General features: G+C 44.2%; 1 protein-coding gene across 5 annotated transcripts in view; it reads right to left on the bottom strand.

The window, feature by feature from the left end:
• The window catches only part of LOC121536646 (histone deacetylase 4-like), a 176,490-nt gene that overhangs the window by 103,249 nt on the left and 45,471 nt on the right, over nt 1–27,770 (bottom strand). Inside the window, exon 1 of one of the 5 annotated variants that reach the window (XM_041844056.2) lies at nt 18,714–21,143. The exons of the other annotated variants lie outside the window; for them this stretch is intronic. Within the exon in view, the coding sequence (XP_041699990.1) occupies nt 18,714–18,717 (4 nt within the window). The 5' untranslated portion in view covers nt 18,718–21,143. Of the gene's footprint in view, nt 1–18,713; nt 21,144–27,770 lie in introns of those variants that run through there. 5 annotated transcript variants of the gene reach the window in all.

The raw sequence follows: 27,770 nt of genomic DNA, 5'->3' as shown, positions 1-27,770 counted from the left end.
CCACATACATGTATTCATGCACAAGCTCACTGAGCAAACACACACGCACATATTCTCAGAAATGCAGTTTGGGTCCACCCACTCTTGATTTTAGCGGCTGGGATTTGCTGACACGCACAGCACTTACAGTGTGTGTGTGTGTGTGTGTGTGAAAGAGAGAGAGAGGCAGGGCATGTGCATGCTCTGCAGACGTGTTGCTGACGGAGGGAGCCACGCTGCCGTAGCTGATGGAGATTGATTCCTGGGATCGCTGGGTGAAGCCCATTGCATTGTGGGAAGGGACACTTGGCCCACCACTTGGCCATACATCACACCTAAATCAGCCCCCATAGAGGTTTGTCTCTACATACAGTATTTACAGTGCCTTCAGAAAGTATTCAGACCCCTTGACTTATTCCACATTTTGTTGTGTTACAGCTTAAATTCAAAATGGATTCAATAGATTTTTTCCCCCCACCTATCTAACAATACCCATAATGACAAAGTGAAAATATGTTTTTAGAAATGTTTGTTAATTTATAGAAAATGTAATACAGAAATATCTAATTTACATACAGTACACTACAATGTAGAATAATAGTGAAGACATTAAAACTATGAAATAACACATATGGAATCATGTAGTAACCAAAAAAGTGTTAAACCAATCAAAATATATTTTATATTTGAGATTCTTCAAAGTAGCCACCCTTTGCCTTGATGACAGCTTTGCACACTCTTAGCATTCTCTCAACAACCTTCATGAGGAATGCTTTTCCAACAGTCTTGAAGGAGTTCCCACATATGATGAGCACTTGTTGGCTGATTTTGCTTCACTCTGCGGTCCAACTCATCCCAAACCATCTCAATTGGGTTGAGGTCGGGTGATTGTGGAGGTCAAGTCATCTGATGCAGCACTCCATCACTCTACTTCTTGGTCAAATAGCCCTTACACAGCCTGGATGTGTTGGGTCATTGTCCTGTTGAAAAAAAAAAGATAGTCCCACTAAGCGCAAACCAGATGGGATGGCATATCGCTGCAGAATGCTGTGGTAGCCATGCTGGTTAAGTGTGCCTTGAATTCTAAATAACTCACCAACAGTGTCACCAGCAAAGCACCCCCACACCATCACACCTCCTCCTCCATGTTTCACGGTGGGAACCACACATGCAGAGATCATCCGTTCACCTACTCTGCGTCTCACAAAGACACGCCGGTTGGAACCAAAAATCTCACATTTGGACAGAAGGACTGATTTCCACCGGCCTAATGTCCATTGCTCATGTTTCTTGGCCCAAGCAAGTCTCTTCTTCTTATTGGTGTCCTTTAGTAGTGGTTTCTTTGCAGCAATTCGACCATGAAGGCCTGATTCACACAGTCTCCTCTGAACAGTTGATGTTGAAATGTGTCTGTTACTTGAACTTTGTGAAGCATTTATTTGGGCTGCAATTTCTGAGGCTGGTAACTCTAATGAACTTATCCTCTGCAGCAGAGTTAACTCTGGGTCTTCCTTTCCTGTGGCTATCCTCATGAGAGCTAGTTTCATCATAGTGCTTGATGGTTTTTGTGACTGCACTTGAAGAAACGTTCAACGTTCTTGAAATTGTCCGGATTGACTGACCTTCATCTCTTAAAGTAATGATGGACTGTCGTTTCTCTTTGCTTATTTGAGCTGTTCTTGCCATAATATGGACTTGGTATTTTACCAATTGAAATGCATTCCAGGTGACTACCTCATGAAGCTGGTTGAGAGAATGCCAAGAGTGTGCAAAGCTGTCATCAAGGCAAAGGGTGGCTACTTTGAAGAATCTCAAATTTAAAATATATATGTGTTTTTTCATAGTTTTGATGTCTTCACTATTATTCTACAAAGTAGAAAATAGTAAACATAAAGAAAAACCCTGGAATGAGTAGGTGTGTCCAAACTTTTGACTGGTACTGTATACATAGACACACATATATATACATATATATATATATACACATACAGTATATACATATATATATATATATACATATATATATATATATATATATATATATATATATATATATATATATATATATATATATATACACATACAGTGTATACATATATATATACATGTGTTACATTAAAGGTTAAAAAAAAATTGGTGAGGACAGAGAATGCGAGAAATCAAGGAAATGCAATTGAGATTCTCCAACTGACTTGTTTTCACACAGAGCACACCAGTGGTAGCATGTCTGCAGGCTTAGTTTCCCTAGCGCTTAAAACACTGATATACTGTGGGAAAACATTGAGCTTATAAGAGAGAGAAGATACTAAAACAGCAGTACTACATCAAGACATGCACATAATGGATACACATTAGCAGAATCACTCATGCTTCATACACACAAACAGGCACAAACTCCTGGGATATTATGTGGATGCTTTCAGCTCTAATTTTGAGTCCACAGTGAGAGAAAAAACACCAAGGTATAGAATATCAGGCTCTTTCTCTAATCGATTTCTACTATGAGGAGTGCCTCCTGGCTCGGTCCCAAGACCGATGCCAGTTAACGAGCTACCCTGTGGAACAAAACAAGAGCAGTGAGTCTGGCCTATCAGAGGTGCCTTCTGCCTCCCGAAAGACCAATCATAGGGTGGCACAGTTGTGGAGTATTGCTGAGATGGCCAATGGTCTCTTTGGCACGGTGCAGATTTCAGCACGGGGTTGAAACACTATACCTCCCTTAGGGCGGCATGGAGAGAAGGGTGGGACTAAAACCGACTACAGTCGCAGTGGGGATGGTGTGTGTCAGCGTTTTTGGAGCCCTACTGTATAGAGAGCTATCTGTCCCACTGACCGACACACCCATCTTGACCTCTGACCTTCCGTCTGGTCAAGTCTGTCTGGTAGCATTCAGAGGCTGGTTGCCCATTGGCTTCTCAAGACCTCAACTACACATATCCAGCAGTTCCACAGCAGTAGTCACTGTTTCGCCAGGTCTAGTGACGTGCAGGTTGACTCATAACCTGCAGTCCCTGCAGTTATATCCGTGGGGAGGGCGGGTTTCGGATCATGAAATATTGTGTGGATGAAAGGCGGGTGGGTGGCGGGCAGGTTGAATAAAGAGAAAACAAATACCTTAAAAAATCTGTAGGCCTAAATGTATAGTTATTGTGTAATTTTTATCTATAGGCTAAATTGAGTTTTTTCTTTCATTAATTTTTAGGCTATCTGGCATTAGTGCGTAAGCCTATGGCCTAACTGTATGCGCGCCAAATAACCTACACGCCAATCGCCAAATGCTTTTGGGAACGCACAGAAAAAGTTAATGTCGAGCCACAGAGGCAAAAATAGTTTAATTCAGTAAGAGAAAAGCTACGAAATTGAGAGTTGAAAATACGGAGAAGGGAGGGCCAGAAAAGTAATGTTTGGGAAAGATTTGGTGAAGTGGTAAAAGAGGATTATAGCAGTGCCGACTGTTATGTGTGACGATTGTGAGGCGCTATACATATTCGACAGTCACAAGACGGGGACTTCAAATAGGCCTATGGCACGTCAAGTGAACTATAGCCTATTGTTCAGATGGGTTAAATGGAAACTGAAATCTGGACACTGACTGTAGGTCTATAACCTCTCACATAGCCTAATATAATATTAACTCCTGCAGAATTAAGCATTTATTGCAGTAAAATGATACACCAAAAGTAGGCTACATTTTGACTCGGCAACAGGAGTGGAGAAATACACTGAGCAAAAATATAAACGCAACAGCACGCACGCACACACACAAACAAACACACGTATTCTCACGTGTCAATTCTTTACACACAAGCAACAGAAGGTCAAACATTCAGAAAGTTCCCGGCTGCTTTGTCTGCACGCCACACCCTTAAACGTCTTCTATTAACGCACACTTTCCCAGCCCTCTGCTTTTCACAAACAGCTCAAAGGGGCATACGTTCTCACCCAGAAAGGCATAGTTGGGAGAAGAGCCACTATGCCACCACCACCATCTCTCTAACTAACTAGGGCTCTGGTAATACCCTTTCTGCTCTTGTGCAGACTTGTGGCTATTGATGTGTCGGGGGGATGACGTGGCTTTGACGTTCGCAGGAGTCCCTAGTTCGCCTCGGCGCCACAGAGAGGGGTTTGTTCTCTGGGCCCTGACAAAAGGTTCGGTGGTAACCCTCCGATGCCACGGACGCCCGGAGGTTGCATGGGAAAAGGGGAGTTGTTGACCCTGCATGCTCGCCGAGGCGAGGGAGTAATACAATAATTATGAGTGACCAAGTTTTTTGTATTGATTTATTTTTGTTCTGAGGGCAAGGGGGGGTCCAACCTTCCTACTGAGACCGGGGTTCCTACTGTTTATTTTTTTTACATTTTACATTTTATTTAGAAAGTTGGCAAGTGGGAGAACAGTAGAAACCCCGGTCTCAGTAGGAAGGTTGGACACAGGGGATTGAACCCCAATCTCCAGTGGCTCTGCACATCAGTGCCTCTTTCTTAAGTGTCACATTGCAGAAGAGTCAATCACAGGTTGTCAGATTGTTCAGACACCTGCAGTTCCCCTTGGGCATCACACCTGGGATGCAGTCACACACAATCACAAAGCCAAATGACAAATCCCACGTCTGGGAAACAACATTGGCTTGTTTGGTTTCTGCAGGACGACTACCACTATACTTTCCATGAAGATTAAGATCACTTTATTGGTCAATTGCAAAAAAGATCCAACCAAAATGCTTTTAACCCAACCGAAAGACACACATACAGGTTTTGGAGAGGGCTGCCACACTGGACACCCGGGGAGCTGTTGTTGTGGGAGGATCAAGGGCACAACGGCAGGCGATGGCATCTAGGATTTGATACCAGACAGATTTTCCCCGTCGGACTCGGGATTCAAACTGACAACCCTCCAGTCGCTGGCTCGCCTCTCTAACCGCTAGGCTATCTGCTGCCCTTGTTAAAGACCAAGTGCATGGCATCAGTATACTCTTGGCCTCATTTTCCTTCTCATATGTTGGGCACCAAGGCCTTGTTCAAATACCTTTAGATTTGTAATGGAATGTTTCCTTTCACCAATCCAACCTTGTAAGATCTGTGATTACTTAAAGGAAGGAAGGAAGGTGTATTTTAAAAGTATCTCAACAGGCCCAGGTCAGCTAGATTATATCAGATTTCCTTCCACACACTGTCCCTCTTGTCAGGTAGTCTGTGCATAAAATACGTAATTACAGTATATCACATTAGAACTACATTCTGTACTCAACTGTGGTCCCAGTGAGCACAAGACTTTTCAACATGTTGTCAATGTCTTTTCAACCAAAAATATATAATTCCAACGTCTTTCAAACCCCAAAAGTCATATTTTCAATGTCTTTTCAATTGCTCATAGGGTTAGTGCTCCTTTTTTCAACATCCTGTGCTCATAGGGGTAGCTCATGGCCTCTAAGAACTCTTCCATGAGGATAGTCTGCAGCCTTGCGCAGATCTGTTGGAGAGCGAGGAGTCCTTTCATACCCAAGATGCCTGCTCTACGCTGCCCGCCAAAGAAGGGGTCGCCTCCCGACTAAACACTCCTCTAGTTTACAGGAGCCACGTGCTCCATCGCTTCTTCCACCCTGCGGCCTGCAGTTTCCAGGGCAGGATCAATACGCACTCACACACAGACGTCCACACACACAAACACGAACATGCACACACATACACAACTCCCTCTCTATTCCAACCCATAAAGCAGAGTAAAGCAGACAAATACAGCCATTCTGCTGGAGACGAGTGTCCGTGTTACGACTGGCAGTGGCTGGCTGGCTCCATCCAATCTCATCCCATTAACACAAGTGAAGTAGAGGAGCGCCATGGCAATCAATGGCTGGCAGTGCTAATGCCATTGTCCCAGGGAATGAATACCCAATTACAGCCACTCATCCTCCCGCTGTAAGGGCCAGCGAGAGCCGCAGCGAGAGCCAGTGTAATCACTGCTAAACAACCAGAGCACTCAGGGGCTAACCAGACTACTACCTAACAAAGAACGCTATACAGGCTAGCTAGAGACTTGGGGATTGGGTTAGCGAAGCAAGCTAGCTAGCTATCGGGCTGCGTCTTGATAGTGCGGAGTGGTGTCCTTTTCTAGTAACCTTTTTTACTTTCGCAGCATTGGCATAAAATAACTGGGAAGATGGAAGCGGAGTATAAGTACATTTCCTCCATATTGCTTTCACCTGACTGTGTTTTCAAATTGTTGCAGATGAGTGAGAGGAGATGAGAAGGCCACCATAGGCTTTTGAGATAAACCCAAATACATAAGTGGAGAATTGTATGGAGGATTGCATGAGGGAAAGGCATACGCGCAACCGAACACAGGCATGCATGCGCACACACAGACATACGCACACCAACATATGCACGTGCACACTCACCTCCAAATGTACACACACACCGTCACTGCATTAAACACTCACACAGACACTGCAAGCTGCTCCTCCAGCCTCACACACAAAACATACACCCAAATCGAACACTAGATAGGCAGGGCAGTGCGCAATCTCTGACGGCAGCATTTAGACTAGGGCTGGGCGATATGGCCTACAAATCATACAGTGGCTTGTGAAAGTATTCAACCCCCTTGGCATTTTTCCTATTTTGTTGCCTTATAACCTGGAATTCAAATTGATTTTTGGGCGGGTTTGTATCATTTGATTTACACAACATGCCTACCACTTTGAAGAATCAAAATATTTTTTCTTGTGAAACAAACAAGAAATAACACAAAAAAACTGAACTTGAGTGTGCATAACTATTCACCCCTCTCAAAGTCAATAATTTGTACAGCCACCTTTTGCAGCAATTACAGCTGCAAGTCTGTTGGGGTATGTCTCCTATAAGCTTTTTTTTTCAAGGAAAAACTGCTCAAGTTCCTTCAAGTTGGATGGATTCCACTGGTGTACAGCAATCTTTAAGTCATACCACAGATTCTCAATTGGATCGAGGTCTAGGCCATTCCAAGACATTTAAATGTTTCCCCTTAAACCACTTGAGTGTTGCTTTAGCAGTATGCTTAGGGTCATTGTCCTGCTGGAAGGTGAACCTCCGTCCCAGTCTCAAATCTCTGGAAGACTGAAACAGGTTTCCCTCAAGGATATCCCTGTATATAGCGCCATCCATCATTCCTTCAATTCTGACCAGTTTCCCAGTCCCTGCCGATGGAAAAACATCCCCACAGCATGATGCTGCCACCACCATGCTTCACTGTGGGGATGGTGTTCTCGGGGTGATGAGAGGTGTTGGGTTTGCGCCAGACATAGCGTTTTCCTTGAAGGCAAAAAAGCTCAATTTTAGTCTCATCTGACCAGAGTACCTTCTTCCATATGTTTGGGGAGTCTCCCACATGCCTTTTGGCGAACACCAAATGTGTTTGCTTATTTTTTTCTGGCCACTCTTCTGTAAAGCCCAGCTCTGTGGAGTGTACGGCTTAAAGTGGTCCTATGGACAGATACTCCAATCTCCGCTGTGGAGCTTTGCAGCTCCTTCAGGGTAATCTTTGGTCTCTTTGTTTCCTCTCTGATTAATGCCCTCCTTGCCTGGTCTGTGAGTTTTGGTGGGCGGCCCTCTCTTGGCAGGTTTGTTGTAGTGCCATATTCTTTCAATTTTTTAATAATGGATTTAATGGTGCTCCGTGGGATGTTCAAAGTTTTCTGATATTTCTTTATAACCCAACCCTGATCTGTACTTCTCCACAACTTTGTCCCTGACCTGTTTGGAGAGCTCCTAGGTCTTCATGGTGCCGCTTGCTTGGTGGTGCCCCTTGCTTAGTGGTGTTGCAGACTCTGGGGCCTTTCAGAACAGGTGTATATATACTGAGATCATGTGACTGGTGGACTTTATTTAACTAATTATGTGACTTCTGAAGGTAATTGGTTGCACCAGATCTTATTTAGGGGCTTCTTAGCAAAGGGGGTAAATACATATGCACGCACCAATTTTCCGTTATTTATTTTTTTGAAACAAGTTATTTTTTTCATTTCAATTCACCAATTTTGACTATTTTGTGTATGTCCATTACATGAAATCCAAATAAAAATCCATTTAAATTACAGGTTGTAATGCAACAAAATAGGAAAAACGCCAAGGGGGATGAATACTTTTGCAAGGCACTCTATCTCGATTTTTTCAAACTTATGGCCGATTTACGATATACAGTATATCTCAATTTTTTAAATGTTTTCTCTAATAAGCGTTGTTGTACAATTAAAGGTAAAATACACTGCATTTCAAACAGTCAGCAATAATCGAATGAATTCAGGGCTTGTGAAGTTATACATAGGCTAAATATAAGCCTTCTACAACCACAAGACCCACTAATCATTTAATTATTTAATCAAAATAGTTTAATCTGTGTTTTTTTTGCAATAATCACTGATCTGGCTTTCAAGTCTGTCTTTGAAAATGCCCTTTTTTGTTACAAATGTAACTAGACCCATGCATAATTGTCACGCTCGTTGAGAGACGGGTCAGACCAAGGTGCAGCGTGGTATGCGAACATGTTTATTTACTCAATAAACATAACACAAAACAATAAACAAAGTAATGTGAAGTCCTCCGGCTATACACATACAAGCCAACACGGAAACAAGATCCCACAACTAAGGTAGGCTAACGCTTATTAGAGAAAACATTTAAAAAATGTAGATATACTGTATATCGTAAATCGCCCATAAGCTGCTCCTTCAGCCTCACACAGAAAAAAACGTTATTGATGAGAGAGAATTTAACTAGGACTATAAAATAATAAAGTTATTATGCTATAAATTAAATATGCTATTATTTAAAGGCTTATATTTCTCGTGGAAGTTGATGAATAACACACGGGGACATGGCAAAAGCGCCTACATCCACTGAAAAAAAGTGTTTAAAATGCATAAAATTCCCTTTCAAGATACATTTTTTTTTTGTTTTTAAGGTAAAGGACACATTACCTTATATTTAAAGCCTGTTGGAATCCACATTTTACATTAAATAAGAAGTGATATTTCCTGGGGACAGAAAAGGCACCACAGAGTAGGAATGCTACAGTCTTTGGCTAAAATGCCGCTAGCAGTATGTGATACCCCAATGTTGCGCGTGACAAACTGAGCATTCATTTTCCAGAATCAATATTCATTGATACTGTAGTTTTAGTAGTGTCTGCTCTACACGCAATTTTGATAAGTTGAGACATAAAAACGGTATCGTTAGAAAAGTTAACTTCTCCTCTATTACAGTAAAATAATGTCTCAATGTGTTTTGGTGTCCAATCGACCGATTCTGTTAGACCAAACCTCAAATGCAAATAGCCAGTTGAAACCGCTTGTCAGAGAGGAAGATGTGATCTCTCAACTTTGTTGGCGTGAGAGGCAGGGGGAGGGGCTTGGTGTGTGTGTAAACCATAGAGGAAGAGGTGAAGCGAGAGGTTTCACTCTCACTAAAATCTGTACAAAATAAGGCCAATGCGTTTCCCAAAATATACGGCAACTAGAAATCAAAACTGGATAGTGTTCAGAGATAGATGGGAGGGGTTGAGGGTAGCTGAAGGCTGGGACTAAAAACAAACAAAAGATAACTAATGTAAAATATACTGTACGTAAAATGTACACTACATGAACAAAAGTATGTGGACACCTGCTCGTCGAACATCTCATTCCTAAATCATGGGCATTAATATGGAGTTGGTCCCCCCTTTGCTGCTATTACAGCCTCCACTCTTCTGGGAAGGCTTTCCATAACATGGTGGAACATTGCTGCTGGGACTTGCTTCCATTCAGCCACAAGAGCATTAGTGAGGTCGGGCATTGATGTGGGGCGATTAGGCTTGGCTTGCAGTCTGCATTCCATTTCATCCCAAAGATGTTCGATGGGTTTGTGGTCAGGGCTCTGTGCAGGCCAGTCAAGTTATTTTACACCGATCTTGACAAACCATTTCTGTATGGACCTCGCTTTGTGCAAAGGGGCATGTAATGCTGAAACAGGAAAGGGCCTTCCCCAAACTGTTGCCACAAATTTGGAAGCACAGAATCGTCTAGAATGTCATTGTATGCTGTAGCACTAAGATTTCCCATCACTGGAGCGAAGGGGCCTAGCCTGAACCATGAAAACCAGCCCCAGACCATTATTCCTCCTCCACCAAACTTTCTAGTTGGCACTATGCATTGGGGCAGGTAGCGTTCTCCTGGCATCTGCCAAACACAGATTCGTCCATCGGACTGCCAGATGATGAAGCGTGATTCATTACTCCAGAGAACGTGTTTCCACTGCTCCAGTCCAATGGCGGCGAGCTTTACACCACTCCAGCCGACGCTTGGCATTGCACATGGTGATCTTAAGCTTGTGTGCGGATGCTTGGCCATGGAAACCCATTTTATGAAACCCCTTTTATGAAACTGCTGACGTTGCTTCCAGAGGCAGTTTGGAACTCGGTAGTGAGTGTTGCAACCGAGGACAGACGATTTTTACGCGTTACACGCTTCAGCACTCGGTGGTCCCGTTCTGTGAGCTTGTGTGGCCTACCACTTCGCGGCTGAGCCGTTGTTGCGCCTAAATGTCATTCTACTGTCAATGTTTGTCTATGGAGATTGCATGGCTTTATGCTCCATTTTATACACCTGTCAGCAACGGTTGTGCTGAAATAGCCAACTTCACTCATTTGAAAGGGTGTCAACATACCTTTGTATATATAATGTACATAGCATGTATAAGTTGTAAGTAGAAGCCTAAGTACTCTTGTCCATTAGTTTACTCCAATTAGGGGAAGATGGTATAAAGAAAAATGAAAATAGAAAACATCAGCGACTGTGTGTGTGCACATACAGTACCAGTCAAAAGTTTGGACACACCTACTCATTCAAGAGTTTTTCTTTGTGATAGAATAATTATTAATGACTAATTATTACACCCTGAAACTGTGTGAAATGTGTTAGAATGTGTGAGTGTAGGACCAGTAAAGACTATGACATTGAGCTACTATTTAGCAATGTGAGTAAGAGTTAGACCAGACAACAAAGGACAAGGAGAACTGTCTACAGACAACTGAGAAACCAAGATAAAGAGGCCTCCCAATTTAGGGAGGAGAGAAACTGTTAGGCTTTTTAAGGAGTATGAGGACGGCGATAACTAAGGAATGCATGTGTGTGTATGTATGTGTGTGTGTATGCATGTGTGTGTATGTATGTGTGTGTGTGTGTATGTGTGTGTGTGTGTGAACTGATGGTCAGGAGAGCAGTTTTAAAGTGGAAAACTACAGCCCGCCTAAAGAGGGGAGGGATTTTTGTATGACGTGTGAGTATAAAAGATGGACTCTGAAATTGTGATGGCAGAATTCTCAATGAATAAATCTCTGACTATGCAGACCGGGACTCTGTCCATTTCTTGATTTTGAGAGACGCACAGAGACACTGAAATAGTTTGTTAAATAATTCACATAACACTTAGTTTTTACTATTTTCTACATTTTATAATAATAGTGAGGACATCAACAATATGAAATAACACATATAGAATCATGTAGTAACCAAAAAAGTGTTAAACAAATCAAAATATATTTGAGATTCTTCAAAGTAGCCACCCTTTGCCTTGATGACAGCTTTGCACACTCTTGGCATTCTCTCAACCAGCTTCACCTGGAATGCTTTTCCAACAGTCTTGAAGGAGTTCTCAAATATGCTGAGTACTTGTTGGCTGCTTTTCCTTCACTCTGCAGTCCAACTCATCCCAAACCATCTACATTTGGTTGAGGTTGGGTGATTGTGGAGGCCAGGTCATCTGATGCAGCACTCCATCGCTCTCCTTCTTGGTCAAATAGCCCTTACACAGCCTGAAGGTGTGTTTTGGGTCATTGTCCTGTTAAAAAACAAATGATAGTTCCACTAAGCGCAAACCAGATGGGATGGTGTATCGCTGCAGAATGCTGTGGTAGCCATGCTGGTTAAGAGTGCCTTGAATTCTAAATAAATCACAGACAGTATCACCAGAAAAGCACCCCCACACCATCACACCTCCTCCTCCATACTTCACGGTGGGAACCACACATGCAGAGATCATCTGTTCACCTACTCTGCCTTCTCACAAAGACACAGCGCTTTTTGACTGGTACTGTATGTGTGCATGCAAGTTCTATATAGTGTACTACAGAGGAAGGTATCACATCAGACTAGGCTGGGAGACTATGCTGAGAAACAGTGACAAAAAACGGACCTTAGATCAACAGGGTCTAGTACAGAGGGCAAGCTGTGCCTATTCCAAGTGTCCTAAATCAACAAACACATCAAGGATCATGGGAAAGATCATGGAAGTCTGATTTATTTATAGATCAGGGTTAACCATAGCAGTTACTGGTCTGGTATCCATCCACAGTAGGGATTATGGATAACCATGTGTGGAATCCCCTGACATGGTATCACAGAGCCAATGACCCACGCAGGTGCTTTACGGGGGGGGGAGGGGGGGAGGGGAGGGGGGGGGGACACCAATCAGGGGTGGAAGTGGGTCGGGTTCGTTTTGGGTTAGGGTCAGAGAGCGCGTGAGTGGAAAAGGGGTAGGGGGCTGAGAGTCGTCCATTGCATGTATACATGTTACATTTGTTCAAGAGTGTGTATGTTGCCTCTCCCCAGTCTTCTTTCTCTCTCACTCCTCTCCCGGTCTCTCCCACCTCTCAGTCATGCTCTCTCAAGCTATCTCCCTTCTCTACGCCCCTTTAACTCTTCTTCTCCGCCTCTCCCTCTGCTGCCCACCCCTACCTCTATCCATCTCATGCATGGATGCACAGTATGTAAACACAGCGATCTGTCTCTCTCTTACAGAGATTACACACACAGTGGATAAACCCACAGTCAAACACGCCCAGCTCAGTCCTAAGACTCTGTGTCATTGTAGCATATCACTGTACCATATCACATAGCACTGTACTTATGCCACTTATTGTGCAAGATGGTGCCAGAGGGGATGGCTGCCGTTTTATGGACTCTTAACCAACCGTGATATTTTGTGTGTTTCTTCGCATTGTTTGTAACTTATTTTGTACATAATGTTGCTGCTACTGTCTCTTATGACCGAAAAGAGCTTCTTAACATCAGAACATCGATTACTCACCTTGAACTGGACTAATATTTTTTTTTTCATGAGTTGGACGAGAAGGATTTGCTCCAGACACCCGACAGGGCCCTCATCCGCGTCATTCGCAGTAGAAAGAAAATGAGATATCGCGGAAGGAGATCGGGGTGCTTGGTAAGGAGCCGGCGACGAGTGGCTAATCTGCCTTTGTCATCGATACTATTGGCCAATTTACAATCGCTTGATAATAAAGTGGACGAACTACAGGCATGAATATCCTACCAACGGGACATAAAAAAACTGTAATATCTTATTTTTTCACCGAGTTGTGGCTGAACGAAGACATTAATAACATACAGCTAGCGGGTTATACACTGTATTGGCAGGATAGAACAGCAGCCTCTGGTAAGACAAGGGGTGGCGGTCTATGTATATTTGTAATCAACAGCTGGTGCACGATATCTAAGGAAGTCTCTAGGTTTTGCTCACCTGAGGTAGAGTATCTCATGATAAGCTGTAGACCACACTATCTACCAAAATAGTTTTCATCTATATTCTTCATAGATGTCTATTTACCACCACAAACCGATGCTGGCACAAAGACCGCACTTAATGAACTGTATACGGCCATAAGCAAACAGGAAAACGCTCATCCAGAGGCGGCGCTCCTAGTGGCCGGGGGCTTTAACACAGGGAAACTTAAATCTGTTTTACCTAATTTCTACCAGCATGTTAAATGTGCAACCAGGGGGAAAAAACTCTAGACCACCTTTACTCCACACACAGAGACGCATACAAAGCTCTCCCTCGCCCTCCATTTGGCAAATCTGACCATAATTCTATCCTCCTGATTCCTGCTTACAAGCAAAAACTAAAGCAGGAAGCACCAGTGACTCAGTCAATAAAAAAGGGGTCAGATGAAGCAGATGTAAAGCTACAGGACTGTTTTGCTAGCACAGACTGGAATATGTTCCGGGATTCTTCCGATGGCATTGAGGAGTACACCACACCAGGTCGCAGTTGTAAATGAGAACTTGTTCTCAACTGGCTTACCTGGTTAAATAAAGGTGAAATAAATAAAAAATAAAAAGTCACTGGCTTCATCAATAAGTGCATCGATGACGTCATCCCCACAGTGACTGTACATACAGTGGGGAGAACAAGTATTTGATACACTGCCGATTTTGCACGTTTTCCTACTTACAAAGCATGTAGAGGTCTGGAATTTTTTATCATAGGTACACTTCAACTGTGAGAGATGGAATCTAAAACAAAAATCCAGAAAATCACATTGTATGATTTTTAAGTAATTAATTTGCATTTTATTGCATGACATAAGTATTTGATCACCTACCAACCAGTAAGAATTCCGGCTCTCACAGACCTGTTAGTTTTTCTTTAAGAAGCCCTCCTGTTCTCCACTCATTACCTGTATTAACTGCACCTGTTTGAACTCGTTACCTGTATAAAAGACACCTGTCCACACACTCAATCAAACAGACTCCAACCTCTCCACAATGGCCAAGACCAGAGAGCTGTGTAAGGACATCAGGGATACAAGTGTAGACCTGCACAAGGCTGGGATGGCCTACAGGACAATAGGCAAGCAGCTTGGTGAGAAGGCAACAACTGTTGGCGCAATTATTAGAAAATGGAAGAAGTTCAAGATGACGGTCAATCACCCTCGGTCTGGGGCTCCATGCAAGATCTCACCTCGTGGGGCATCAATGATCATGAGGAAGGTGAGGGATCAGCCCAGAACTACACGGCAGGACCTGGTAAATGACCTGAAGAGAGCTGGGACCACAGTCTCAAAGAAAACCATTAGTAACACACTACGCCGTCATGGATTCAAATCCTGCAGCGCACGCAAGGTCCCCCTGCTCAAGCCAGCGCATGTCCAGGCCCGTCTGAAGTTTGCCAATGACCATCTGGATGATCCAGAGGAGGAATGGGAGAAGGTAACGTGGTCTGATGAGACAAAAACAGAGCTTTTTGGTCTAAACTCCACTCACCGTGTTTGGAGGAAGAAGAAGGATGAGTACAACCCCAAGAACACCATCCCAACCGTGAAGCATGGAGGTGGAAACATCATTCTTTGGGGATGCTTTTCTGTAAAGGGGACAGGATGACTGCACCGTATTGAGGGGAGGATGGATGGGGCCATGTATCGCGAGATCTTGGCAAACAACCTCCTTCCCTCAGTAAGAGTATTGAAGATGGGTCGTGGTTGGGTCTTCCAGCATGACAACAACACGAAACACACAGCCAGGGCAACTAAGTGTGTCTCCGTAAGAAGCATCTCAAGGTCCTGGAGTGGCCTAGCCAGTCTCCAGACCTGAACCCAATAGAAAATCTTTGGAGGGAGCTGAAAGTCCGTATTGCCCAGCGACAGCCCCGAAACCTGAAGGATCTGGAGAAGGTCTGTATGGAGGAGTGGGCCAAAATCCCTGCTGCAGTGTGTGCAAACCTGGTCAAGACCTACAGGAAACGTATTATCTCTGTAATTGCAAACAAAGGTTTGCAGACCTCTACATGCTTTGTAAGTAGGAAAACCTGCAAAATCGGCAGTGTATCAAATACTTGTTCTCCCCACTGTACATACCCCAACCAGAAGCCATGGATTACAGGCAACATCCGCACTGAGCTAAAGGGTAGAGCTGCCGCTTTCAAGGAGCGGGACTCTAACCCGGAAGCTTATAAGAAATCCCGCTATGCCCTCTGATGAACCATCAAACAGGCAAAGCGTCAATTCAGGACTAAGATTGAATCGTACTACACCGGCTCCGACGCTCTTCGGATGTGGCAGTGGTTGCAAACTTTTACAGACTACAAAAAGAAGCACAGCCGCGAGCTTCCCAGTGACAAGAGCCTACCAGACGAGCTAAATTACCTCTATGCTCGCTTCGAGGCAAGAAACATTGAAACATGCATGAGAGCATCAGCTGTTCCGGACGACTGTGTGATCACGTTCTCCATAGCCGATGTGGGTAAGACCTTTAAACAGGTCAACATTCACAAGGCCGCGTGGCCAGACGGATTACCAAAAGTGTACTCCGAGCATGCACTGACCAACTGGCAAGTGTCTTCACTGACATTTTCAACCTCTCCCTGTCTGAGTCTGTAATACCAACATGTTTCAAGCAGACCACCATAGTCCCTGTGCCCAAGAACACTAAGGTAACCTGCCTAAATGACTACAGAACCGTAGCACTCACATCTGTAGCCATGAAGTGTTTTGAAAGGCTGGTCATGGCTCACATCAATACCATTATCTCAGAAACACTAGACCCACTCCAATATGCATACCGCCCCAACAGATCCACAGATGACGCAATCTCTATTGCGCTCCACACTTCCCTTTCACACCTGGACAAAAGGAACACCTATGTGAGAATGCTATTCATTGACTACAGCTCAGCGTTCAACACTATAGTGCCCTCAAAGCTCATCACTAAGCTAAGGACCCTGGGACTAAACACCTCCCTCTGCAACTGGATCCTGGACTTCCTGACGGGCCGCCCCCAGGTGGTAAGGGTAGGTAACAACACATCTGCCACGCTGATCCTCAACACGGGAGCCCCTCAGGGGTGCGTGCTCAGTCCCCTCCTGTACTCCCTGTTCACTCATGACTGCATGGCCAGGCACGACCCCAACACCATCATTAAGTTTGCCGATGACACAACAGCGGTAGGCCTGATCACCGACAACGACGAGACAGACTATAGGGAGGAGGTCAGAGACCTGGCCATGTAGTGACAGGACAACAACCTCTCCCTCAACATGATCAAGACAAAGGAGATGATTGTGGACTACAGGAAAAAGAAGAGGACCAAGCACGCCCCCATTCTCATCAACATGGCTGTGGTGGAGCAGGTTGAGAGCTTCAAGTTCCTTGGTGTCCACATCAATCAGTCGTGAAGAGGGCACGACAAAACCTATTCCCCCTAAGGAGACTGAAAATATTTGGCATGGGTCCTCAGATCCTCAAAAGGTTCTACAGCTGCACCATCGAGAGCATCCTGACTGGTTGCATCACTGCCTGGAATGGCAACTGCTCGGCCTCCGACCGCAGGGCACTACAGAGGGTAGTGCGTACGGCCCAGTACATCACTGGGGCCAAGCTTCCTGCCATCCAGGACCTCTATACCAGGCGGTGTCAGAGGAAGGCCCTAAAAATTGTCAAAGACTCTATCCACCCTAGTCATAGACTGTTCTCTCTGCTACCGCACTGCAAGCGGTACCGGAGCGCCAAGTCTAGGTCCAAGCGGTCCCCCCCCCCCCCTTTTATGCTGCTGCTACTCTCTGTTGATTATCTATGCATAGTAACTTTAATAACTCTACCTACATGTACATATTACCTCAATTACCTCAACTAACCGGTGCCCCCGCACATTGACTCGGTACCGGTACCCCCTGTATATAGCCTCACTATTGTTATTTTTACTGCTGCTCTTTAATTAGTTGTTACTTTTATTTCTTATTTTTGATTTCTTAAAACTGCATTGTTGGTTAAGGGCTTGTAAGTAAGCATTTCATGTAAGGTCTACACCTGTTGTATGTGACAAATAGAATTTGATTTGATTTGACTTATTTAACACGTAGCGCTACACTCCACCAAACGTCACTCAACCACACACTGAATCCAACCTAACCACACACTCAACCCCAGCCCATCTGCCAGTCAGTTAACAGACAGTTTAGAGTTCTCACAGTTTGCAATGGGTTGACTGGACGTACTAAAACACAAAGGGTTAGCAAAAAAACACAGGTAAAAGGACAAAAATATAGAAGGCTTTTAAAACATCGGACGATACTGTGACATCGTAATGCCAAGGGAAGAGCAGTGATGCGCTCCTCTTTCAGACAGAGCCTCAACATCATATTTCGCCCCTTCTTCAGCTACATCTATTTATCCCTTCCCTCTGTCTCTTTTTTTCTCTCTATTTTGTTTCTTTCCATATGGTTGTTTCACACACTGTTCTGCTCCTCTCTCTCCCTTTCCCTTTCTTTCTCTCCCCATCTCCTCTCTCTCTCGCTTTCTTTCTCTCCATGTGCTGCAGGGCAGACACAGTGAAGTGGAACATCGGGGCAGACACACACACTTTATGCGACACACGTACGCTCACACAGTAGCGTTCATAAAAACCCAAGACACCAAGACTAAACCCACTATACACTTCCCAGTCCATGCGGTCACAACTTCAAGATTATGTCAAACACATTTTGCCAAAAATATTAAGAAGTTACGCTAACACAAATAGATACCAAGGAGCAATGAACTGCATTTGGTGAGATGCACAAAGACACAGAAAGACACACAAACTCTCTCTTTCACGCAGACACACAAACATACACACACACACACACACCCACACCCCCACACAGAGAGACACACAGCGGGCAATAGTAGGTAGTGATCACAGCCATCTGCTCCATTGAGTGTGAGGCATGGGATAACATACATCTCTACCATGAGTCTCCTCAGCCTGTTCCACCCACACACACACACAACGCAATGGACACACACCAAAACTTTCCTCCGCTATAACAACACACTCTCACACACACAGCCCCAAACAGACAAGCATACTTTGAAACACAGGCACACAGACACACACACACACACACACACAGGCGTGGGTACACACTGTACAGCACAGAGCTCCTCTCACCCATCAGTTGTGCAGTTGTGCCTTCCAGATGGTGTGTGGCTAACGCGATCGCTAGAGCAACTTCCCTGAACCGGAGCTCAACTCTCCACAACACACGCAGTAAAACACAGCCTCGGTCCACAGCAGACACCGGAACAGTGCTCTCAGTCTCCACCTCTCCGTTTTCTCTCACTCTGCTCAGTTTGCTCTCCGGCTGTGTCCCCTCCCCTCTCTCTCTCTCTCTCTTGGGGCTGGTGACATCAGAGGGCAGTCTCAGACATGCTGAGTGTTTGTGCGCTCGTCTCCCTCTCTCCTTCCTGGAATAGGCTGATTTTCACAGGAGGGACGGACCTACTGTGGGGGGGGGGGATCTCCCTCCCTCCCTCCTTCCTTCCTTTTGCCCTCTTTTTTTCACCTCATACCTTCTCCTTTCGTACTCCCCAAATCTTTCTCTTTCACCCTCTTTTCATCCCTCACGCCCTGCCCTGTCATTCCTACCTCAGCTGCCTGCCCTCTCTTTTCCTACCTCATTAGTCAGTGTTCTTGTTCTCCCTCATTCCTGTCTCTCGCTCTCCTCAGATCCCTCCATCCCGATGCTCTCCTCTTCCCTTTACTTGTCATCTGTTGCCTATTTCGCCATCATCACTCTCCTAGCCATCCATCTCTCTATCCTCTTCTCTCTCTCCGTCCGTCCCTCCCTCTTTCCCTATCTTATTAAGTCCACATGGGTTGGGTGTGATTCCAGACTGCTATGTGGCCACTGTCCAGACAGTCTGCAGCAGACTCTGGTCTACAGGGAAAGTGCTCCAGAGAAGATTTACAGATTAGCAAGTCACTTTGGCGAGTGGCTCTGTGAGACACCGCAATTAGATAGCCTCATTTCTTTCTACCGCTCTCTATCTGTCAATCCCCTCTCTATCTATCCTTTTTGTCACCCTACATCTTTGTTACTCCCTGTCTATCGCAAGTTCTCACTTTCTCTCTCTACTTCTTCATCCAGCCCCATAACTGTACCATCACCCCCTCTCGCTTTCTCCCTTTCCCTCCCTTCCTTCCTCTGCAACTCTCTCCATCCCTCTATAGCAGTCATGAGTTATTTTGCTGGACTAGCTGATGGAGGGATCGGAGAGAAGAGAAACATTTTCCAAACCCTTCTCTGGGCAGCATCTGGTTGGGTTTTCCGTTCATCCATGTCTCTTCACAGTCAAAAGCCAGTTGTTGCTAATGCCATTGACACCTCTGGTTGGATGTTGCTATGCCTACCGGTCTCCTCTACTCAGTCGTCCATGTCCATGTAATTTTTTTTGTTATGATTTAAAAGGCAAAACTGATCCTGGATCAGCACTCCTACTCTGAGAGGCTTTATGAACACGGGCCCAGGAAACACAAACCTATAGTTGGACAACATTCTTCCTCTGTCTAACTGCGTAGAAGTTCCGAGGTCTTAGAAAAGAGTGCTGTGTAGAACCGACATGAGTGTCTGTCATGTAGAATAGGGAATCATGTCAGCTCTATTCCTTAAATTGCTTTCTGCAACATTCTAGTTAGCTGAATACTCTGACCACCCACCATCCCCGTCCTGATGCCCTGTTCTTCCCTACCTCTACACACACACACACACACACACACACACACACACACACACACACGGCTGTGATTAGGCCACCTTATCTCTGACCTCTAGCGTCCCTGACGTCAAACTCTTACCACAGCTTCACAGCCATGCCACTGATAATACCTAATGGCTCCCACTGACACTGGACCAAAACACAGGGGGAAAACCCTCCTCACACACACACCTGTGTTTCTACCTTACTTCCACCAAATTCAGCTCCGCCCCAGCTTGTATGCAAATGAGGAATTCCACATCATCCCATAACGAGACATGTCAGGATGAACAACCGCCCCAAAACACACACACGCACACACCACCCCCACGTGTGCTCACACAAACTCATATGTTTTTATTTCCCCCTCTGGAGTATAAGCCACCTCGGCGAGACGGAAATAGTGTCAATTTCCCTAGACATGGAAGGTATGGAGATGATTAGGCGCATTCATGAGCCAGCGCCCTTCCAAATTCCATGACATTATTATGGAGGAAGTCTAGAGCGACAGTGAGGTCTGTTTGTGAACTTTCCTCTCCTTCACTGGGGTTTGTGTTCTCCGTCTGCTGGCATGTGGGAGCCATCTACACACTTACCAGAACAGTGTAACGTGTGTGTGTATTCTGTCTGTGTGTGTGTACCTGCATCCACATGTGTGTGTTTGTGGTAAATAATGCATCCGGCTTAACGATGCAGTGTGTGTGTGTGTGTGTGTGTGTGTGTGTGTGTGTGTGTGTGTGTGTGTGTGTGGTGTGTGTGTGTGTGGCAGGCAGGCAGACGAGGCTGATGAATAAGTAATGTGTCGGGCGTCCTCTCCACAACAAGAGGCCGCGCTGCATTCGGGAGGAAAACGACAACTCCGACAAAGAGAGACTTTCAACCACCTCCCTCTCTCCCTCCACTACAGAAGGATGGGGATTTTTTTTTCTTCCCTCCTTTTCCCCTAGGGAATCAGGCCTGCCTCCGAATATGTGTAATACAGCATCATTTATTATTGATTTATGTTATTTATAATACCTTGTCTTTCTCTCGCTCTCTGCCTCTTTCCCTCTCTACATTAAGCAAGTCACGATAGCCCTTTCAACAAAAGCCCGAGACAGATATACAATAATTGAATTATGGCGATACATGCCACGCTGAGCTGGCTGCTGCCGGTAGTGAGATATGGCCGCCTCTTTGGTCAATGCTGCAACGTTAATAATACATAGACGTTAATACAACGTCAATAATGGATCGAGCAAACTTTAAATGAAACTGTTTGAGTAATTAGGTGTAGCTAGCTGTGTCTCTCAGAGAGACTGTCGAGAACTGACAGAGGTGTTGGGTTCTTTCTGTGTGTGTGTGTGTCTTTCTGTATGTGTGTGTATGTGCGCGTGTATGTTCGCTTGTGAGTGTGTGCATATGCATGCATGGGAACGCGTGTGCTTGCTAGAGAGACACGTTCGGAAACTGGATGTCTTCCCTCTGCTAGTGTTTCTGGGAGCCAGCCTGAGGCCCTTTGTTACAGAGGAGGAGCAATTATAATATTCCTGAAAACAAAGTTGATGCGGTCGTTTGCTTGTTTGTTTCACTCCGGCACCTAATTGTAGCCATGAATGGCCATTTCTGCTCATGTCAGGCCGCACCGAGACGAAGGACGTTCACGCACACACACACACACAATTGGGCTTCAGCGCACACACAAAATCACAAATACAAACAAGCAGGCACAGACACACAAGCAAACACACAAACAAACACATGCGGGCATGGACACACACCTCAACACACAACCAAAAATGCTTTCACATACATAGATTCTAGGAATAGCAATCAAATATACACAACGAAGGCTGCCTGTTTGCCTCTGCTCTGCTAACAAATGCTGTTTTTTACACCATTACCAAACCAAACAAACACACCAACAACCAATCAACTTGCCTTTGTTCTAGACAACAAGGCCTGGAAACTTCAATGGCACCCCTCTCGCTTGTAAAAACCCACGGCCGGTCTGAGCTTTTGGGCCCATTGACAATCTCAACTCATTCATTTTTAGTGACTTTCTCCCTCCCTTTTACTGTTTCCATCCCCCTCGATGGTAATGCCCTGCTAGCTTACTCAGGAGGGGTTGCAGAGTGAGAGGGCAATTAGCCATTAGCTATACTAGCTACCTAGCCCAGTCCAGCGCATTTTAAATCATGTGAGCCACGACCCTGTGCACTATAGCTAGCATCGCTAGCACTATCTGGGGAGTACCAGAGTAGAGGCATATAAAATGGCATTTATAGTATATTTAAGCAATAAGGCCCGAGAGGGTGTGGTATATGGCCAATATACCACGGCTAAGGGCTGTTGTTATGCACAACGCGAAGTGGAGTGCCTGGATACAGCCCTTTGCCGTGGTATATTGGCCATATACCACAAACCCTTGAGGTGCCTTATTGCTGTTATAAACCGGTTACCAACATATACAAAAAATTTGACATTTTCCTTAAAATCTTTGTTTTGATAAGTTCATACTATTTCATCCTTCCACCAGAGGAAAAAGTCCAGACAAAAATCTGTTTGTGAATTCTATTTCCATCATTGCTATGAAATTCAAAGAATTGTTGCTATGCAGGCTGCTAGCCATCGACAGAAACCAAAATCACATCGAAATCTGCAGCTGAAATGACAGCAAACAAGCTGCATTGTTGTTTGTTTTAGCTGTTTGCTATTGACATTTCTTTGGATATATCCACAATATCCATTGTTGCGGTCTCATCAGGACATTGTTCACTCTCTATGGTACAGGGGAGTTCGATCGCATTGGCAAATTTCAACGTTGTTGCCGAGGTCGGAGAGGCAGACAGCAAGGTTTGTCCAAACCCCCGTTGTTGCAAACCAAATTCTAGGCTAGAAGCAAGGAGAACTATCGTCGTGATACTAACAGTAAACAAATCATTTTTGCGTAATACTCGTGGTATATCGTCTCACGGCTGGAATACTGTTTTACCCAATCAGCATCCAGGATCCAAACTACCCGGTTTATATGATATATTAGAGTCTCAATATATCAGGGAGGTAGGGGAGAAGTGAGTAAGTAAGCCTTGTCTGAGCCAGAACGGGCCATAGGGCATGAGCCCATCTCCTGTTTTTATAGCGTGAGGCAGCTTGATGCACAAGAAGTAGCCTGACACTCCCTGGACAGGACGCTAGTCTATCCCAGGGCCTTACCCCCAATCTATCTCCTTAATGCTGAGTGCCAAGTAGAGAGGCATCAGGTCCCATATTTAGAGTCTTTAATATGATTACAGTGGGGATAGAACCCACAACATTCTAATCTCAGGGTGGACACTAACCAACAGGCCACTGAGGAAGCGGGTCAGTATGCTAACGCTAATGCTAGACATCACCTCAGAGGGAAGGTGCTACAGATGGCATTAGCCATTATCCTCTGGCTCCATTTTGGTTGGCTTCCCCATGATGGAGGCTCTTTGCCGGATAAGCGGACCGAGCTTTGATTACGGTGGTCTACTGTCCAGGAGCTGTGTATGTGAGTGAGTGAGTTAGTGAGTTTGTGCGTTTGTGTGAGTGTGCGTGCGGGCGAGTGTGTGTGCGTGTCCACAGGGCCTATAGAATACCTCAGCGGTTCCCAGACTAGGGGTTGCGACCCCATGTGGGGTTGCCAGATATGAAAATGGGGTTGAAAATCCTGGCTAATAATTTTTTTTTTGGGGGGTTTGTATCATTTGATTCATACAACATGCCTACCACTTTGAAGACGCAAAATAGTTTTTATTATGAAACAAACAAGAAATAAGACTAAAAAACAGAAAACTTGAGCGTGCATAACTATTCACCCCTCCAAAGTCAATACTTTGCAGAGCCACCTTTTGCAGCAATTACAGCTGCAAGTCTCTTGGGGTATGTCTCTATAAGCTTGGCACATCTAGCCACTGGGATTTTTGCCCATTCTTCAAGGCAAAACTGCTCCAGCTCCTTCAAGTTGGATGGGTTCCGCTGGTGTACAGCAATCTTTAAGTCATACCACAGATTCTCAATTGGATTGAGGTCTGGGCTTTGACAGGCCATTCCAAGACATTTAAATGTTTCCCCTTAAACCACACGAGTGTTGCTTTAGCAGTATGCTTAGCGTCATTGTCCTGCTGGAAGGTGAACCTCTGTCCCAGTCTCAAATCTCTGGAAGACTGAAACAGGTTTCCCTCAAGAATGTCCCTGTATTTTGCGCCATCCATCTTTCCTTCAATTCTGACCAGTTTCCCAGTCCCTGCCGATGAAAAACAACCCCACAGCATGATGCTGCCACCACCATGCTTCACTGTGGGGATGGTGTTCTCGGGGTCATGAGAGGTGTTGGGTTTGCGCCAGTCATAGTGTTTTCCTTGATGGCCAAAAAGCTCAATTTTAATCTTATCTGACCAGAGTACCTTATTCCATATGTTTGGAGAGTCTCCCACATGCCTTTTGGCGATAACCAAACGTGTTTGCTTATTTTTTTATTTAAGCAATGGCTTTTCTCTGGCCATTCTTCCGTAAAACCCAGCTCTGTGGAGTGTACGGCTTAAAGTGGTCCTATGGACAGAAACTCCAATCTTCGCTGTGGAGCTTTGCAGCTCCTTCAGGGTTATCTTTGGTCTCTTTGTTGCCTCTCTGATTAATGCCCTCCTTGCCTGGTCCGTGAGTTTTGGTGGGCGGCCCTCTCTTGGCAGGTTTGTTGTGGTGCCATATTCTTTAAAAAAATTTATAATGGATTTCATTGTGCTCCGTGGGATGTTCAAAGTTTCTGATATTTTTTTATAACCCAACCCTGATCTGTACTTCTCCACAACTTTGTCCCAGACCTGTTTGGAGAGCTCCTTGGTCTTCATGGTGCCGCTTGCTTAGTGGTGTTGCAGACTCTGGGGCCTTTCCGAACAATTGTATATATACAGAGATCATGTGACAGATCATGTGACACTTAGATTGCACACAGGTGGACTTTATTTAACTAATTATGTTACTTCTGAAGATAATTGGTTGCACCAGATCTTATTTAGGGGCTTCATAGCAAAGGAAAGTGAATACATATGCACGCACCACTTTTCCGTTATTTATTTTTTTGAATGTTTTGAAACAAGTAATTTTTTTCATTCGACTTCACCAATTTGGACTATTTTGTGTATGTCCATTACATGAAATGCAAATAAATATCCATTTAAATTACAGGTTGTAATGCAACAAAATAGGAAAAATGCCAAGGGGGATGAATACCTTTGCAAGGCACTGTAAGTGTACCACACAAGTGATTTTTGATTTGATTTATTACGATCCCCATTAGCCGACGCCAAGGGCGACAGCTAGTCTTATTGGGGTCTGACACATAACGAAAAAGACAGACAAAAATAACTTTACAATTTACATACATTTAAAAACATTAACATGTAGTGTGTGTGCATCTATCAGTTTCACATACATATCAATACATACACAAAAGCTATCTAGGTCAAATAGGGGAGAGGCGCTGTGCCATGAGGTGATGCTTTATTAGTTTAAGATGGAAGGGAGTTCCATGCGCTCATGGCTCTGTATAATCCTGTACGTTTCCTTGAATTTCTTCTGTACCTGGGCACTGTGACAAAGACCCCTGGTTGCATGTCTAGTGGGGTAAGTGTGTATGTCAGTGCTGTGTGTAAATAGACTATGCAAACAATTTGGAGTTTCCAACAAATTAATGTTTCTTATAAAAACAAGAAGTGACGCAGTAGGTCTTTCCTCAACTCTCAGCCAAGAGAGACTGGCATGCATAGTATTAATATTAGCCCTCTGATTGCAATGAAGAGCAAGACGTGCCGCTCTGTTCTGGGCCAGCTGCAGCTAACTAGGTCTTTCTTTGCCGCACTTGACAATATTACTGGACAAGTATCAAGATAAGATAAAACTAGAACCTTCAGGTTTTGCTTTGTGGAGTGTAGACTTAAAAAAGCAGAGCATCTCTTTATTACGGACAGAACTCTCTTTACAACCACTGAATCTATATGTTTTGACCATGACAGTTTATAATATAAGGTAACGCTAAGTAATTTAGTCTCCTCAACTTGTTCAACAGCCATACCATTCATTACCAGATTCAGCTGAGGTCTGGAACTTAGTGAATGATTTGTACCAAATACAATATTCTTTGTTTTAAAGATGTTCAGGACCAGTTTATTACTGGCCACCCATTCCAAAACAGACTGCAACTCTTTGTTAAGGGTTTCAGTGACATCATTAGCTGTGGTTGCTGATGTGTATATGGTTGAATCATCAGCATACATGGACACACCTGCTTTGTTTAATGCCAGTGGCAGGTCATTGGTAAAAATAGAAAAGAGTAGAGGGCCTAGAGAGCTGCCCTGCGGTACACCACACTTTACATGTTTGACATTAGAGAAGCTTCCATTAGAGAAAACGCTCTGAGTTCTATTAGATAGATAGCTCTAAATGGTCAATAATAATATCAAAGGCTGCACTGAAATCTAACAGTACAGCTCCCAAAATCTTCTTATCAATTTATTTAAACCAATCATCAGTCATTTCAGTCAGTGCAGTACATGTTGAGTGTTCTTCTCTATAAGCATGCTGGAAGTCTGTTATTAATTTGTTTACAGAGAAATAGCATTGTATTTGGTCAAATACAACTTTTTCCAACAGTTTGCTAAGAGCTGGCAGCAAGCTGATAGGTCTACTGTTAGAACCAGTAAAGGCCGCTTTACCACTCTTGGGTAGCGGAATGACTTTGGCTTTCCTCCTGGCCTGAGGACAAAGAATTTACTCTAGACTCAGATTAAAGCTATGACAGATAGGAGTGGCTATAGAGTCAGCTACCATCCTCAGTATCTTTCCATCTAAGTTATCAATGCCAATAGGTTTGTCATTATTGATCGATAACAAACAAAAAAATCCACCTCTCCCACACTAACTTTACAAAATTCTAACTTACAATGCTTTTCTCATTATTCGTTTTTTTATTTGTTTTTTTAATGCATGAGTACCATGGCTCACTGTTCGTTGTTGGCATTTCCTGCCTAAGTTTGCCCACTTTGCCAATGAAGTAATCATTAAAATAATTGCCAACATCAAATGGTTTTGTGATGGATAAGCCATCTGATTCGATGAAAGATGGAGTTGAAATTGTCTTTCTGCCCAGAATTTCATTTAAAGTACTCAATCATTCTTTATATAATGATATTGGCTTCATAATACAGCTTATTCTTCATTTTGTTGAGTTTAGTCACATAATTTCTCAATTTGCAGTAAGTCAACCAGTCAGATGTGCAGCCAGACTTATTAGCCACTCCTTTTGCCCCATCTCTTTCAACCATACAGTTTTTCAATTCCTCATCAATCCATGGAGCCTTAACAGTTGTAACAGTCAGTTTCTTAACAGGTGCATGTTTATCAATAATTGGAAGAAACCATTTCATAAATGCATCAAGTGCGGCGTCTGATCTAGACAGCAGAGATCTAGACA

This window comes from Coregonus clupeaformis, chromosome 23 (genome assembly GCF_020615455.1).
Source record: "Coregonus clupeaformis isolate EN_2021a chromosome 23, ASM2061545v1, whole genome shotgun sequence".
Lineage (NCBI taxonomy): Eukaryota > Metazoa > Chordata > Actinopteri > Salmoniformes > Salmonidae > Coregonus > Coregonus clupeaformis.
Note: the sequence above shows the minus strand (reverse complement) of the source record. Positions and strands in the feature narration are given on the sequence as shown.